This window comes from Equus quagga, chromosome 7 (genome assembly GCF_021613505.1).
Source record: "Equus quagga isolate Etosha38 chromosome 7, UCLA_HA_Equagga_1.0, whole genome shotgun sequence".
Classification (NCBI taxonomy): domain Eukaryota; kingdom Metazoa; phylum Chordata; class Mammalia; order Perissodactyla; family Equidae; genus Equus; species Equus quagga.
The window spans coordinates 35,916,316-35,931,006 of record NC_060273.1 but is presented as its reverse complement, the minus strand read 5'-3'; the positions used below and the strand labels follow the sequence as shown (position 1 = coordinate 35,931,006).

Sequence of the window (14,691 nt, the reverse complement as noted above, 5' to 3'; positions counted from 1 at the left end):
AACCAACAAGGAGGCCTGAGGAGTCAGAGGTTAGCATGAGGCCATGAAGCAGGTTTCAGGAATTTTTCCAGAAATGCTATAGGCAAACTAAGCATAAAATGCATATCCTTTTTTTTTTCCAAAGCAGAACCATGCTGTACTTTGTTCTGCACTTTGTTTTTATACACTAAACAATATCTTTCCATGTCTACACATACTGATCTACCTCATTCTTTCCACCAGCTGCACAGTATTCCACTGCATGTATTTCCCAGGATTTATGAAGCTTATTGGTGGACATTGAGGTTGTTTCCAACATTAGGATTTACCGGAAATCTGGAATGAACATTGTTATACATAATTCCTTGTGCACCTTTTGCAAATAAACCTAAAGGATGAATTCCTGTACATGGAATCGTTGGCTCTAAAAGTTATCCATGCATTTTGAATTTGGTCAGCTGTTGCCAAATTATCCTACAAAGAGCCTGCATCAATTTCCACTCCCTCAAACAGTGGGGGATAATGTTCATTTCTCCACAATCTCATCAACACTGGATCTCATCAAACTTTTTCATCTTTGTAATCTGACAAGTGAAATAAATAGTGACCTATTTTTATTTGCATATCTTAATTATGAGTAAAGTCAACTATTATTCATAAGCTACTTACTTATATTTCTTTTCCTATGAATGGGCTTTTTTTATCTTTTCCTCTGTTTCTGTTAATTTTAATATGAATGTTTTATTTCATACGAATTTTTGAATAGGTAACACATTTGCATGATTCAAGAATCAATATCATATAAAAAGTTACACACAGAATTATTGCTCCTGCCTTTGCCCACTCCACCACCCCATTCCCTAATCTACCCCCATCTCTAAAGATTTATTAGTTTATTGTATAGTTTTCAAGTATTTATTTGCAGATACTAATATTCATATATTTTCTCCTGTCTTCTCCCCCTTTCTTACACAAAAGGAAGTACACTGATACCTTGTTTTTTATCATGTGATATGTCTTCAAAAATATTCCATATCAGTACATAGATATCTGTCTCATTTTCTCTTTTGTTTTTTTTGGAGGAAGATTAGCCCTGAGCTAACATCTGCCACCAATCCTCCCTTTTTTGCTGAGGACGACTGGCCCTGAGCTAACATCCGCACCCATCTTCCTCTACTTTATATGTGGGACATCTACCACAGCATGGCTTGTCAAGCGGTGCCATGTCCGCACCTAGGATCCGAACTGGCGAACCCTGGGCCACTGAAGTGGAACGTGCGAACCTAACTGCTGCGCCACTGGGCCGGCCCCTCATTTTCTTTTAAGCTGGTGTAGATGTAACACAATTGATTTAATATGTCCCCTATTGATGGACATTTGACTTGCTCCTAATCATTTATTATTACAAATGCTGCAGCAATTAATAACCCTGCACCTATATCATTTTTAAATATGTGTGCAGGTGTATCTGTTGGATAAATTCTTAAACTGAGAATGTTGATTTAAAGTATTAACACTTTTGTAGTTTTGCAGACATTGCCAGATTCCCCTCAATATGGATTATATCATTTTGCAGTTCTATTTGCAACATATGACAGTGTCTGTTTCCCCATAGCTTAGCCAACAGAATGTGTTGCATCCAACTTTTGACTTTTGCAGATCTCAAATGGAGAAATGACATTTCAATAGCGTTTTCTCCAGTTTTTGAAATTTTGCATTTCTTTTATTCTAATTTCTTTAACATATTAACAATAGTTTAATAATAGTTATTTTAAAGTTTGTGTTTGCTAACCCCAATATTTGAATCATCATTGCATCTGCTTAGCTATTGGTTTTTTTCTCTTCAGTCACATTTTTGCATGTCTAGTAATTTTGCATTGTATGCCAGTATTTGTGCATAAAGAAAGTACAGAGGCTCCAGGCCTTCCATGACAGGGCAGTGCTTTGTTCCAGAGTGTCTATTCCAGTAAAAAACAAAGCACTGCCCCATGGTAGAAGTTGAGCATCTTGCATCAATTTTCCCAAGTAAATGTTACTCCTTTCCAGTAGGTTCCTTTTCAATAGAAAGGAACTTTATTTCAATCAGTTTTCTCAAATTTTAGTTTTAAATATTTGTTCTGTTCCTTTATTTCAGTTTTCTGCCTCAGGGACTCCAATTTTATACATGGTGGAACTCCTTTACCTGTCTTTTATAGCTTTCACTCCCTCTAATCCTTTTCATTTCTTTATTTCATTTTCTGCACATTTATTATTCTTATCCTTTATACCTCTTACTGTTCTGGTATCTATTCTCTCTGGTGCTTCTTGTAATTTAGTCTTCGTTTCTGACTTTTTCCAGCTCTTTCTTGAATTTGATCAGTTCCCATTTTATATCCTCCCGTTATCTGGCCCTCACTTTCTGGGGTCAGGATGTTTCTTCTCTAAGTTCCTATAATTCTGATTTGTGGGATTTATTTTTCCTAGCTGAAATTGCTTCATTAAGTTTTTAAATTTATCTTGGAATGTTGGATTATAATTTTCCTCCACATTGTGGCAACCATTTTCTGCTGAGTTTTCTTCATATCCAGACTTTTGCTTCTCTTTCTGCTTTTTCTTATAACACCTTTGTACTGATATTGCTGTTTTACTCTTCTGCTTGAATGAGTTTGACTTTCCTGGCCCAGCTGTTTGCAGGAGGATACTGTGGAAGGGGCATCAGGTAAGCGGAATGATCCCACTCTCAGTGTGAGTGCTCTTCCTTCCACTGCTACGCTGAGGGATACTTCAATATATAGTTCCCCACTTGGCCAGGATTCCTCTGACCCTTATATCCTAACTGGGTTCAGAAGGCTTGTACTACCACTTACTTACTTATGTTCTCCACCAGTCAATTCTATCAAATGATAGTCTTATCTGCCTTCCAAGGTGATCTTTCTTTTACAAGTGGTGCCTTCTTACATCTTTCCCTTTATAGGTTTCCAGGCACGTTCCATGCCTTCTCTGCCTCTCCAACACACATGCCCCATCATGTTTCTTCTCTGTCCTGTCCATGGCCATTCCTTCTCAGGGTGGGTCCTCCTCCGTCACCTGAAGGTTAATATTTGCTCATGATTTTTGGAATTCGCCACCTCTGTATGTTCTCCGACTCACCCCACTGTACCCACCATGTTAATCTCCCAGTTGTGGCTTCCCATCCTGGTTCTGCAGGTTTAGGGTGGTGTGGGCCACAGTTACCTATTTTAGAGGTTGAAGATTTTCTCTATCCTTAGTTTCACTGACAATTATAGTTCCTATATAGTTTTTGTTTTTAGGTGGAAAAGTGAGAAGACCAGAACTAAGCTGTCACCATATTCCTATAAGAAACTCTCAAGACAACTTTTGAAGAGAATGTAATAAGAGACTAAAAATAATCTAACTAAAACACTTATTGGCTGTTTTTAAAGTGTATATCTCTTAGTTTTTCTGCTTGAGTCTGAGCCTCTGGAGAACAGGAAGTGGTTCTGATACCTCTGTGTACCCCCATGGTGCACTGCACAAGGTCAGCCTTTGATGAACACTGTTTAATGGTCACAACAGAGCCCGCTTGACTCTAGCCGTGTCCGTCACATCTCCTCTCCAGAAAGACATACACGGCTCCCTACAGGGAGCTGGTTTTTGAAGTTGCACTGCTTAAGTTCTAAGCACTTTCTCCACATATGTGTTCTTTAGAGAGAGACGTGGGGAGGCATTATTACTTGGTATCATTGAGATGAAGGGTGGATATGAAGCTGGCAGAGGGCTTGGGTCAATTTCTAGCCTCCCGACTGCCCCAAAGCATTTGTACTTCCCAGCTATACTCATCCTAACTGGGAGGCTGAGTGCTCCCCAGTCTGTAAGCACCATCAGGGCTGTGAAGGGGAGCACTTTAGGGGTGCCCTCAGGAGACCTCTGGCTCGAGTGAAAGGATGGAATGCCGATGTGTTGACTGGCTAACTTGCCTATGCTTTCCTCAGAGGCATAAACTCACTAGGCTCAGACTTTCAGACCTAGGAGCTCAACCTTGGGCAAGCTTTCACCTTTAACCACTCCCAACCCTTCCCTCCAACACATGCTTCAGGAAAGTTTCCTGTACTGAGTCACGCTTTTATTTAGGGACATCGCTTTTTCTTTTTAATATCACTAACTCAAACACCCTCTGTTGTCGTTGTATTCTGTTCAGTTTTTCTTTTACAAAAGCTCACTTCACTTGATCATTTTGTAATATTCCTACCTTCCCTCCTGCCCTCCAGGCTGCTTTGGGGTTTCGGGGGGTGGTTTTTGTTGTTGTTAGGTTTTTTTGGGGTTTTTTTGGTATGGATTAACGGACAATAGTCCTTCTTTTACTGAAAACACCTGCAAAAATAAACCACTCAGGAAGCTCAGAAGCATTAAAAAATCTTTTATCAAATTTCAAATATGAGCAAGATAGAATCCCTGTGAGTATGGGGGAGTGGAGGGTTGATCTGACACCCAAGAAGCTCATCAGAAGCAGCAGAGACTGGCGGACAAGGGGGAGCCACATACACCTAACACACGTATACTCACACAGCTTGACGAAGCGTAGAGGACTGACTACCCTGGGCTACACAATTGTTTCTTCCTTCAGCAAAGTCTCCTTTTGTATTGAGCTCAGTTACCCTCCCAGACTCTCCAGATTTACCAGGTGCAGGATCCCTTTGGTCTCCTCAATATCCTGGGAAATGGGCAACAAATGGCAGCCAAGGCAGGCTGATTCTTGAAAGAGGCAGATGGCACCTAGGTAACAGCAAAAGTTTGGGTCGGGTTAGAGAGTGCTGAGCTCCATGCCCTAGAGGTCAGGAACTCTCTCGTCTACTGCGACTCCCTCTGAGCTATACCTATCCTCCCTAGTTCTCCCCTCCAACCTGGAGTATTACAGAGACAGAAGGAAAGACAGAATGCATCAAAAGACCAGGTACACAAATAGATGGGTAAAATCACAGAACCATGGCCAGTGCTGGAAGGCATCTTGGCAACTGTCTAACCATTAATAGGTAAGAAAACAAGGTTTAAGAGAAGAAGGTGAAACACAACACCCAGGTCTCTTGATGCCCAACTCAAGAAGCAAAAGAAAGGGAAAAGGGAATCAGTATTCATAAGAAATAACTCATATATCTTGAGTGAATAATAAATGCTGTATTAAGGATAAGACTATGATAAAAGACAACTTCTGTTTTCAGCATTATGGCAGACTAAATACTCTCCGACTAAAAACAGCAAAAATTCTAAATAAAATATTTCTTTAGAAACAAATTTTTTAATGCAATGCCAAGCTGGCGTCAAAGTAAGATATTCTCAAAAGCCAAAACCATAGTGAAAACAGGAATCTAAAGAGTTAAGCAAGCCCACAATTAGCCTTCACCTGGGAGATATACACTCAGCCCAGGTGACCTGATTTTCCATTCTGTTGGCCATCTGGGGCACAAAAAGTAGGAGAAAAAGCCCAGGGTCTGACAAGATGGGGAATTTAATAAGAGTCTGCCACGTAAAGCTGGAACTTCAAAGTTACCTGTATTGACTGAGAATTTGTAAACACAGGCTAGCTATTATGTGGGTCTAAAGCTAAATTCACAATGCCTATGTATTTTGTTTGTGATCTTAGGCTAGTCGTACACCCAAACACCAAGCAGAAGCAAATGCAAATCCACTTTGTTTTTAATTGGGCTACTATTGGTTTACAAAATTATATGTCTCACGTGTACAACACTATAATTTGACTTCTGTATACACTACAGTGTTCTCACCACCAAAATCTAGTTTCCATCCATCACCATACAATTGACCCTCTTTACCCATTTTATCCTTCCCCTACCCACTTCACCACTGGTAACCACTTATCTGTTCTCTGTATATACGTGTTTGTTGTTGTTTTATCTTCTACTTGTGAATGAAATAATAATATGAAATTCATATTTGACTTTCTATTTCTGACTTATTTAGCTTATACCCTCAAGATTCACTCAAGTTGTCGCAAATGGCACGATTTTGTCTTTCATTATGGCTGAGTAGTATTCCCTTGTATATATATACCACATCTTCTTTATCCATTCATCTGTCAATGGGCACTTAGGTTGTTCCAATATCTTGGTTATTGTAAATAATGCTGCAATGAACATAGGGGTGCATATATCTTTTTGAGTTAGTGTTTTCATATTCTTCAGATAAATACCCAAAAGTGGAATAGCTGGATCATATGGTAGTTCTATTCTTAATTTTGGAGGAATCTCCGTATTGTTTTCCATAATGTCTCCACTAATTTGCATTGCCATTGCAGCAGTGTACGAGGGTTCCCTTTTCTCCAGATCCTCTCCAACACTTGTCATTTCTTATATTTTTGATAATAGCCATTCCAACAACTGTGAGGTATCTCACTGTGGTTTTGATTTGCATTTCCCTAATAATTAGTAATGTTGAACATCTTTTCATGTGTCTGTTGGCCATCTGTATGTCTTCTTTGGAAAAATGTCTATTCCGATTCTCTGCCCATTTTTTAATTGGGTTGTTTGCTTTTTTGTTGTTGAGTTGTATGAGTTCTTTATATATTTTGGAATATTAACCCCTTATCGGATATATGATTGCAAATAACTTCTCCCATTTGTTGGTTGTCTTTTCATTTTGTTGATGGTTTCCTTTGCCAAGCAGAAGCTTTTAGTTTGATATAGTCTTATTTATTTTTGCTTTTGTTTCCCTTGCCTGAGGAGACATATCCAAAAACATACTGCTAAGACTGATGTCAAAGAGCATACTACCTATGCTTTCTTCTAGGAGTTTTCTTCTAGGTCTTATATTCAAGTCTTTAATTCATTTTGAGTTAATTTCTGTGTAAGATAGTGGTCTAGTTTCATTCTTTTACATGTGGCTGGCCAGTTTCCCAACACCATTTATTGAAGAGACTTTCCTTTCTCCATTGTATGTTCTTGGCAGGCACCTCCACCACATCCAGGGTCCCACAGCAGGGGAAGGAGGAAGCTGGTGGAGGAGCCAGGGTTGCAGGCACCTTCACCACATCTGGAGTTGTTGGGTTTGCAGGCACCACTGCTACACCGGGGAGCAGGGGGGTGGCCTAGAGTCACAGGCATCACTGTGGCTAGGGATCACAGGCCCCACTGCAGCTGTTGCCTGTTTCCCTGTGGCCACAGGCACTGCTGTGGCTGGGAAGCTGGAGTCCTGTGTGCTGCCTCTGCTGTTGCCACCAGGTTCCCTGGGGCTGCAGGCTCAGCTACCATGGCCAGGGGGCCAGGATTGCAGGCACTGCCTCCACTGTTCCCCCAGTTCCACCTCCTTTGTGTGTTCCAACCCACCCACCTTCAGATGTACAGATATGTAGATCTCTCCAGCATCCTAGTGTTTGGGCAGAGGAGCTGTTGTTGAGTTATGGATATTTTACTAGATGTAGATTGAAGGGGAGAGACAAAGGGAGCATCTCACATCTCCATGATGCTGACATCACTCTCCCAAATCCTTTTGTGAGGAAACACTTTAAATACAGGCCTCAAAAAGCTTCCACCAAAAAAATTCCAAGGAAAATGCATCCACAGTCAAACACATACCAAAAAACACAAAACATACCAAGAAATAAGACACCACAAGTGAGAGCCTACAGAAACAGCAGTGGATAGAGTCAGACCTGCAAATAATTAGGTTGTTAAACTTATAAGACCAGAATGCAAGGGAAGTATGTTTAACATTATAATAAAACAATATTTAGAGAATAGATTAAAATATAAGTAAGGATAAAGAGGTATAAAATATGATAATATTTAGGAGAAATACAACTTTTAGTTAAATTGAAATAAAAACTTAATAGATAGGTTAATTAGCAGATCAGACACAGCTAAAAAGTGAATGGATGAAATTGAAGATACATCTAAGTAAGTTATTCAGAATGCAGCCCAGAAAGACAAAGAGATGGAAAATATGAAAGAGAAATCAAGAGACATGCAGGATGGGGTAACAAGATCTAACAGATGTCTTCCTGGAGTCCCAAAAAGGAAAGAAAATTGGGAGAAGATAAAAGTGTTCTAGAAATTCTGAAAGACACCACTCCTCAGATTCAGTTCACGCAACAAACCATAACACAAATATACATACCCTTCAAAATACCAAAGAAAGTCTGAGAGAAAAGAAAGATTTCCTCAAAAAGAGTGATATTTTTACAGAGCCAACTTCTCAACAACAATGGAGGTGGGAAAATAACAGAATAATATCTTGAATGCTGGGAGGACAACCGTCAACTTAAAAACGTGTGTCCAAGCAAAACTAACTTTAACGAACAAAAATGAAAGAAAGATAATTTCACACAAACAAGATATGAGAGAGTGTATCTCTGTTGACCCTCATTAAAAAGTATTATAAAGGATATATTTCAGGCAGAAGGATACTGACCTTAGACAGAAAGTCTGAGAAGCTTTGAGGAGCAACTAAATTGCGAAATATGTGGTAAATTTAAACAAACAAATATTAAATGCATAAAATAATAATAATGCCAAATGTGTAGAATTTTTTTAAAAACTAGAAGAAACTGAGACATTGGACAAAACAGCATATAACTTAGGAGGGCAGGAGGTCCTTGTATTATTTCTGAGGAGACTAAATATGATGATTCACTTTCAACTTTGTTAAGTAAGCATGTTAAAATGTCAAGAGTAACAACTACACAAACACAAGTAGACCATATAATTTTCAAAATAAAGAGGGGGGAAATGTAATGAGAATTATATACATAAAATTCAATCAATCCAAAGCAAGGCAAGAGAGGTGGGGGGTTTGGCAGCAGAAAAAACAACTGAAAGCACAAATTAAGGTGGTAGGAAAAATTCAAATATATCATTAGTCACAATATATGTAAGTCAACTAAATGCTCATCTAAAAGACAAAGATTATAAAGCTAGAGGGAAAAAAATCATAAGCAATTTATGAGAGATGTCCAAAACATGAAGACAGAGAAAGGTTTAAAGTAAAAGATTAAAAGATCTAATAGGCAAATACTAACCTAAAAAATGTATAAGTAGCTATAGTGATATCAGATAAAACAGATTTTATGACAAAAAGCATTACTAGAAATAAAAAGGATCACAGCATAATGATAAAAATTTCAGTTCACTAGTAAAATATAACAATTCTAAATCAAGATTTAAACAATATAATAAATAAGCTTGATCTAACGTTTATAGGTAAAAGGTTGCATTGAACATGAAACATGAAAATGGACCTCAAAGTAGGCTATAAAGCAAGTCTCAAGAAATCTGAAAATATTAGGATTACACAGACCATGATCTATCATCAAACTGATATTACATTAAAATTATTAACACAAAGATACAATAAAAATTCTATGCTTGGGAATTTAAAAGTATACTTTAAAATAATTCATGGATCAAAGAAGAAATCATAACGGAAATCGGAAGATATTTTAAATAGAACAATAACATAAAATATTATACATCAAAATGGGAGACGCAAATAAAGCAATTCTTTGAGGGTAATTAAAGCTTTAAATGCCTGCTCAGGAAACAAGATATAATTGATGAGTTTAGATCTTGATTTAACAAATTGGAAAAGGAATAGCAGCATAAATGCAAAAAAGTAGTAAAGAGAGAAGTTCAAAATAAGAAGCAAAAATTAAATAGGAAATAAACATAAAATATGAAGGTTCAAGAAAGCTAAAACCTGGTTCTTTGAAAAGACTAAAAAAGTGATAAACCTCTGACAAAATTGGTAATGAAAAAAGAGAAAATTCAGTATGAAAAAAGTACATAACTAACAGATGCAGCACAAATTAAAAAAATTAAAAAAGAAACTATTTTGAGTAACTTTATGTCAATAAATTTTAAAACTTTGATAAAATGTATAAATTTATAGAAATATATAAATTACTAAAACTGACTCAAGAAGATACAAAAATACCTGAATAGTCCTATAATCATTAAAAAAAACTGAATCATGAGCTTAAAATTCTCCCTTAGAAAAATACTGTGATTCTTTTACAGGCAAGCTTAGTTATACAACTAAACACTTAAGGTGGTAAACATGAATAAAGCTTAGTTCCTCATATCAACATGGAAGAATCTCAAGGCTATAAGGTTGATAAAATATAGCAAATTCCAGAAGAATAAATAAAGTATGATTGTACAAAGTTTTAAAGCATGAAAAACTAAATAATATATTGTTTAAGGCTATTTATATGTGTAGTAAATATGATTAACATAACTTTCAGAATAATTGGTTCTTGAAGGGACAGAAGAGGATGAGATGAGGAGAAGCTACATGGTTGAGGGGTGAAGACTTCAAAGATACTTAATGTTCCACCATATTTCATTAATTTTGACAAGTCAATTTTTTTCACATTTTAACATCTCTGAGATGAGGCTGTGTCTTACAAGAATTATACTTGGCATCAACTTTTCTTTCTTAGTGGTACATAAAATAAGGGAGTAACTTACAAACAATGGATTTCACGAAATAAGGCTAATTCTTAAACTATATGGTGGAAATACAGGTGTACAGTTTATTTTTAACTAGTTGTTTCTTAAGGATATATTGTAAATACTTTTTATATATTCAATGTATAATAAAAATCAAGTTAAAATAGATTATGATCATGGGTCAGGTTAATATAATGGGAAGAAGTTAGGGGTAGGGACAAAATCAGAGAAGATTAAGAGCTTAGATGGTCATGGTGTGTAAAGATAAAAGGGGTACTCTTGCTCTCCTCCTGTGGTTCCTGCCTTTGCTCCAGCCTTCCTCAGATTTAACCAAACAGAGCCATGTGGCCCACAGCCTGTGTGACTCCTGCGTGGAGGCTCCTTTCTCCTGCCCACAACGCTTGCCCTCTCTGAGCCACTGCACAAGCCTGTCTCACCCTGCTCCCCAACTCGTCTCAAAGCCCATCTGTCTCACTTCCCAGGGGCCGGTAATCAGAAATCCCTTTCCTGGGTACCCTCTGTGTCCGTGCCCTGGGCTGACTCCAGGTGGGCCGTCTGGGTGTGACGTTTCAATGAAACTCAACCTGGTTTTCCCGTGCTGAGTGTTCCATCTCCTCCATCTGATGGGAGCCTCCCAGGGTAGGGCCTTGCTCAGTCTCCCAAAGTCAAAAGGTTCCAAATGGCAGAGATGGTCTCTTCCATTCATTCAGACAAGAAATATTTATATTTTGCTTATATTATATATTTCTATTATAATTCTTGTGGTAGAGTCTATGATAATCACTGGGATAGAGATTACGGTAAAAAGACTCCCAGACCAATGACCCCAAGCCAACAAGGTAAGGGCTGTGCTAGAAGCAGGTACAGAGCAACTGAGAAGCCCTAAAGGAGAGGCATAGTAAATCCTGAGGGGTGGGTATGGGGGCGGGCTGCTTCACAGAGAAGGCAACAGAGGAGAGGGGCCCTAAAAATTCTCTCGCTCCTGACATCACAGAGACCATCACAGATTCCCTGCCTTTGGACTCCTCCCCAAGGCTTGCCTGCAGTTCCACACCTGTGAGGAAGCTGATGAAGGCTGACACAAAGTTGTGCTTCCGGGTCCTTAGAAAGAGCTGAGCAGCAAAGGACCACATGCTGAAGGTGGTGAGGAAAGACAAGACAACTGCAGACAGCAGAAAGAAGCGGCCAAGGATGATGTACACTGAAGGGGAGAGAGAGCAGGCACCCTGACCCGCAAGGGCAGAGCCCCACAGAGCCTGGGCACAGACGGCCTCTGGAGCTCTGCCACCCTCGGATCCTAAAGCCTGGCCTGGGACCAAGGCTCCGACCCTGACACTTTGCCACCAGGAATGTTCTGGGCCCACCATTTTGTTCCCAACAACATGGAAGTAAATGAAAAAAAAATTATATGGACAATTTCAGATACTGAAATCACTAATTCTCAACAAATATTATTATGTGAATCTGGTTGTATCAAATCATGTGGGGAAACCATGCATCTGTCATCCATTTAGGAAAAACGGTGGTTTTAATAAACAACAGAAAATGAAACTCTCATGATAAAACTTGTTGCCTGTGGAAATATGAAGAATCACATCTGTATTGGTTACACTGAAATAAGTCACCCGTGGAAAATCAGAACTTTGTAAGGTCAAGATGTTCTGAACTCTGTGGGGAACCCCCACACTCCTATTTAATCATCCTGGTGAATAGAGTGAAACAGACAGACCCAAAATAGCAAAGCCAGAGTCTTGAAGACAGGGTGAGTCACTCTCCTACTGTTGGCATGATTCAGACCCACATTAAAATGAGTTAGATTACCCTCCAAAGCATGCAGAGATGGACAGCTAGGGGTAGGATAAAGTAATAAAGGTGTGCTGAAGACCCAGATATCCTAGAATCTACCTTGGGTTAAACCAGTGTTTCTCGACTGATATTTGACAATGCCAAGAGGTAATTTTGGTTGTCACAACTGGGGTGGGGTGGGGGGGGGAGGTTCTACTGTCATCTAGTAGGTAGAAGAGAGTAGAGGTGCTATTAACCATCCTGCAAGAAACAGGAGAGCCCCACAACAAAGATTATCCGGCCCAAAATGTCAGTCGTGCCAAGGTTGAGGAACCCCGGATCAAAGAGCTCACACAGTCTGGCCCATCTTCCCTCGGTGGCCTCTCCTCTCCTATTACCAGGAGATAGCACCGAAGTCTCCCAGGGTCACCTCTTTTCCAAGACAGACATCCTCATGACCTCCCCAATTTCCTTGTAAAACATGGTCTTGAGAGTCAGTGCCTTCATAGTCTACTGAACTCATATATTTGTGCACATTCCCATGAAAATGTGGTACCCAGGCCTGAGCACATTATCTGCAGAGCTGCCACCCACAGCTGGCAGGTGTGTGGCCGACAGACAAGTAGGGGCTGAAATCCAGCCTGCACTCTGCTAACCAGGAGCTGTACCCATCCAAAAGGCTGCTGTCTATCTAGGCTAAGGGCAGCCCTGAGAGATGGTGGAGCCTCAAAGAGTAGGCCGGGACCCTCCCCCATCCTAGGTGGAACCACTCCTACCCTAGAAATAAACTGTGTTGCTGACACATGTGCTCCTGACTCTAGTGGTCAGCCTGACATTATTAACCTCTTCCCAGTTGCCTACTTTCCTCTAACGCCAAGAGAGTGGAGGCTCAGAGAAAATGCCCTTAAAGGCTTGTTAAATTTTGTCCTCTCTGCCCCAACCAGTCCTCTGTCACTCCCCAGTCCCCACACAGGCCCCATCTCCCTCTCCCTAGTCCCTGCCTCCATCTCTCCTTACCAGATAAGGGTCAAAGCTTCCAGCATTTGATATGGAGGCAGTTCTCAAACAGGCCCCTGGAAAACACTTCACGGGACTCCTTGTTCACCAGCCGCACCCAAAAAGGGAGATGAAGACCACCAGCATGAGCAGGTAGCCCAGGGAGGTCAAGGCTGGGGCTGTGGCCCACATGAATCCCTTCATGTCCTTGTCCTCTAAAGTCAGCATCACCTGTGCAAGGGAAAGTAAGAGTGAGAGATGGGGCATCTATTCCGAATTCTCACGCAGCACAGGGCGAGGGAGATGACGCCTGCAGAAATGTTAGCACATCAGTGACGCTCCGTAAATGTTTGTTTCTTTGCCTCGATAAACTCTACAGCCTTCACACCTCTTCGGTGGGCGTAAAAAGTTCATAACAGATTTTCTGCCACTAACTCAGGGGATGATCTTGGGCATGTGGGGTCCCTTCTCTGAGATCCAATTTCTGCCTCTGTAAGATGAAGAGGATGGACTGGGCCATGCCCAAGACCTCTTCCAGCACTAAAGTTCTAACAGGTCAATTCTGTAAACACTCACCCACTGGCCACAGAAGAACCTCTCCACCACCCTCTCTTGCAGTCAGCTATTTGCCTTTTGAGATTTCAGAATGAGGACCAGGGGCAGATATTAAGGCCAGGGTCTGAAGTACCTTTACGCAGTGACTAGCCTTCTTGCCTCAGGACCCGGGTTTTAGATGGACAGAGGTCCACCTGGCTGGGAGGAGCCCTCCGCTGAAAATGAGCAGATGATGTGCAAATAGAAAGTTTTACAAATAGTTTTAGAGTTTCACAGAGCCTCCTGAAGCCCTAGGTACCCTCTGGGCCCAGAGGGCAAGGCCTTCAGTGAAGGATCCCTCACATCTTCTCCTTCACTACCATCTGTCATTAAGATGTCTTCCTTTGAATGAACACCTGCGACGTGGAAGATAAGTGCTGGCTGCACTTGGCTTTAGAAGCCTGGGACTGTTGTCCCAGCTTTATCCCTTGCTAGCTATGTAACCTTGGAGAACTTGCTAAAACTCTCAGGAGCTTGGGTCCCCGACGTGGGAAAGGGAGGCTGTGACACCTACCCAGTGAGGTCAGTAGGAGGGCCAAATGAAATCATGCATACCAACGGGTCAAGCATAGTGCTTGGGGCTCAGGTGCTTGGTTAAAGTCGGAGGATGAGGGGAGTAGATTTCTCTTAAAATTCAAATATCCCTGTGGGAAAAGGGGTTAGTGGCCATTCACAACCTAAGACCGGATTTATTCCACAGTCTGTTTTCCTCACTGCCTTTGCGAGCCTGGCAGCCCTAAGGAATGAGTTTTCCTGAGGTGGAGAGAGGCAAGGTGGTAAGGAGAGGAGGTGATTGGGAGCCTGGGGTGCTGCAGGGAGGGCGGGCCTGGTTGGGAGGCATCCAGATGCCTGTGATGGCACTGTGATGACCCTGGCCACCTGGTAGTACAGAAGGGGG

The 14,691-nt window shown here is 40.7% G+C and overlaps 1 protein-coding gene across 1 annotated transcript; it reads right to left on the bottom strand.

Annotated features, from left to right (window-relative positions):
• Positions 1-4,432: 4,432 nt before the first annotated feature.
• TMEM225B (transmembrane protein 225B) lies at positions 4,433-13,427 on the bottom strand. Its single transcript, XM_046667739.1, is given in 5 exon segments — positions 4,433-4,731; positions 6,923-7,032; positions 11,271-11,619; positions 13,221-13,328; positions 13,331-13,427. Coding segments are annotated over 5 exon segments (837 nt in total). The 3' UTR covers positions 4,433-4,558.
• Between the last annotated feature and the right edge of the window lie 1,264 nt (positions 13,428-14,691).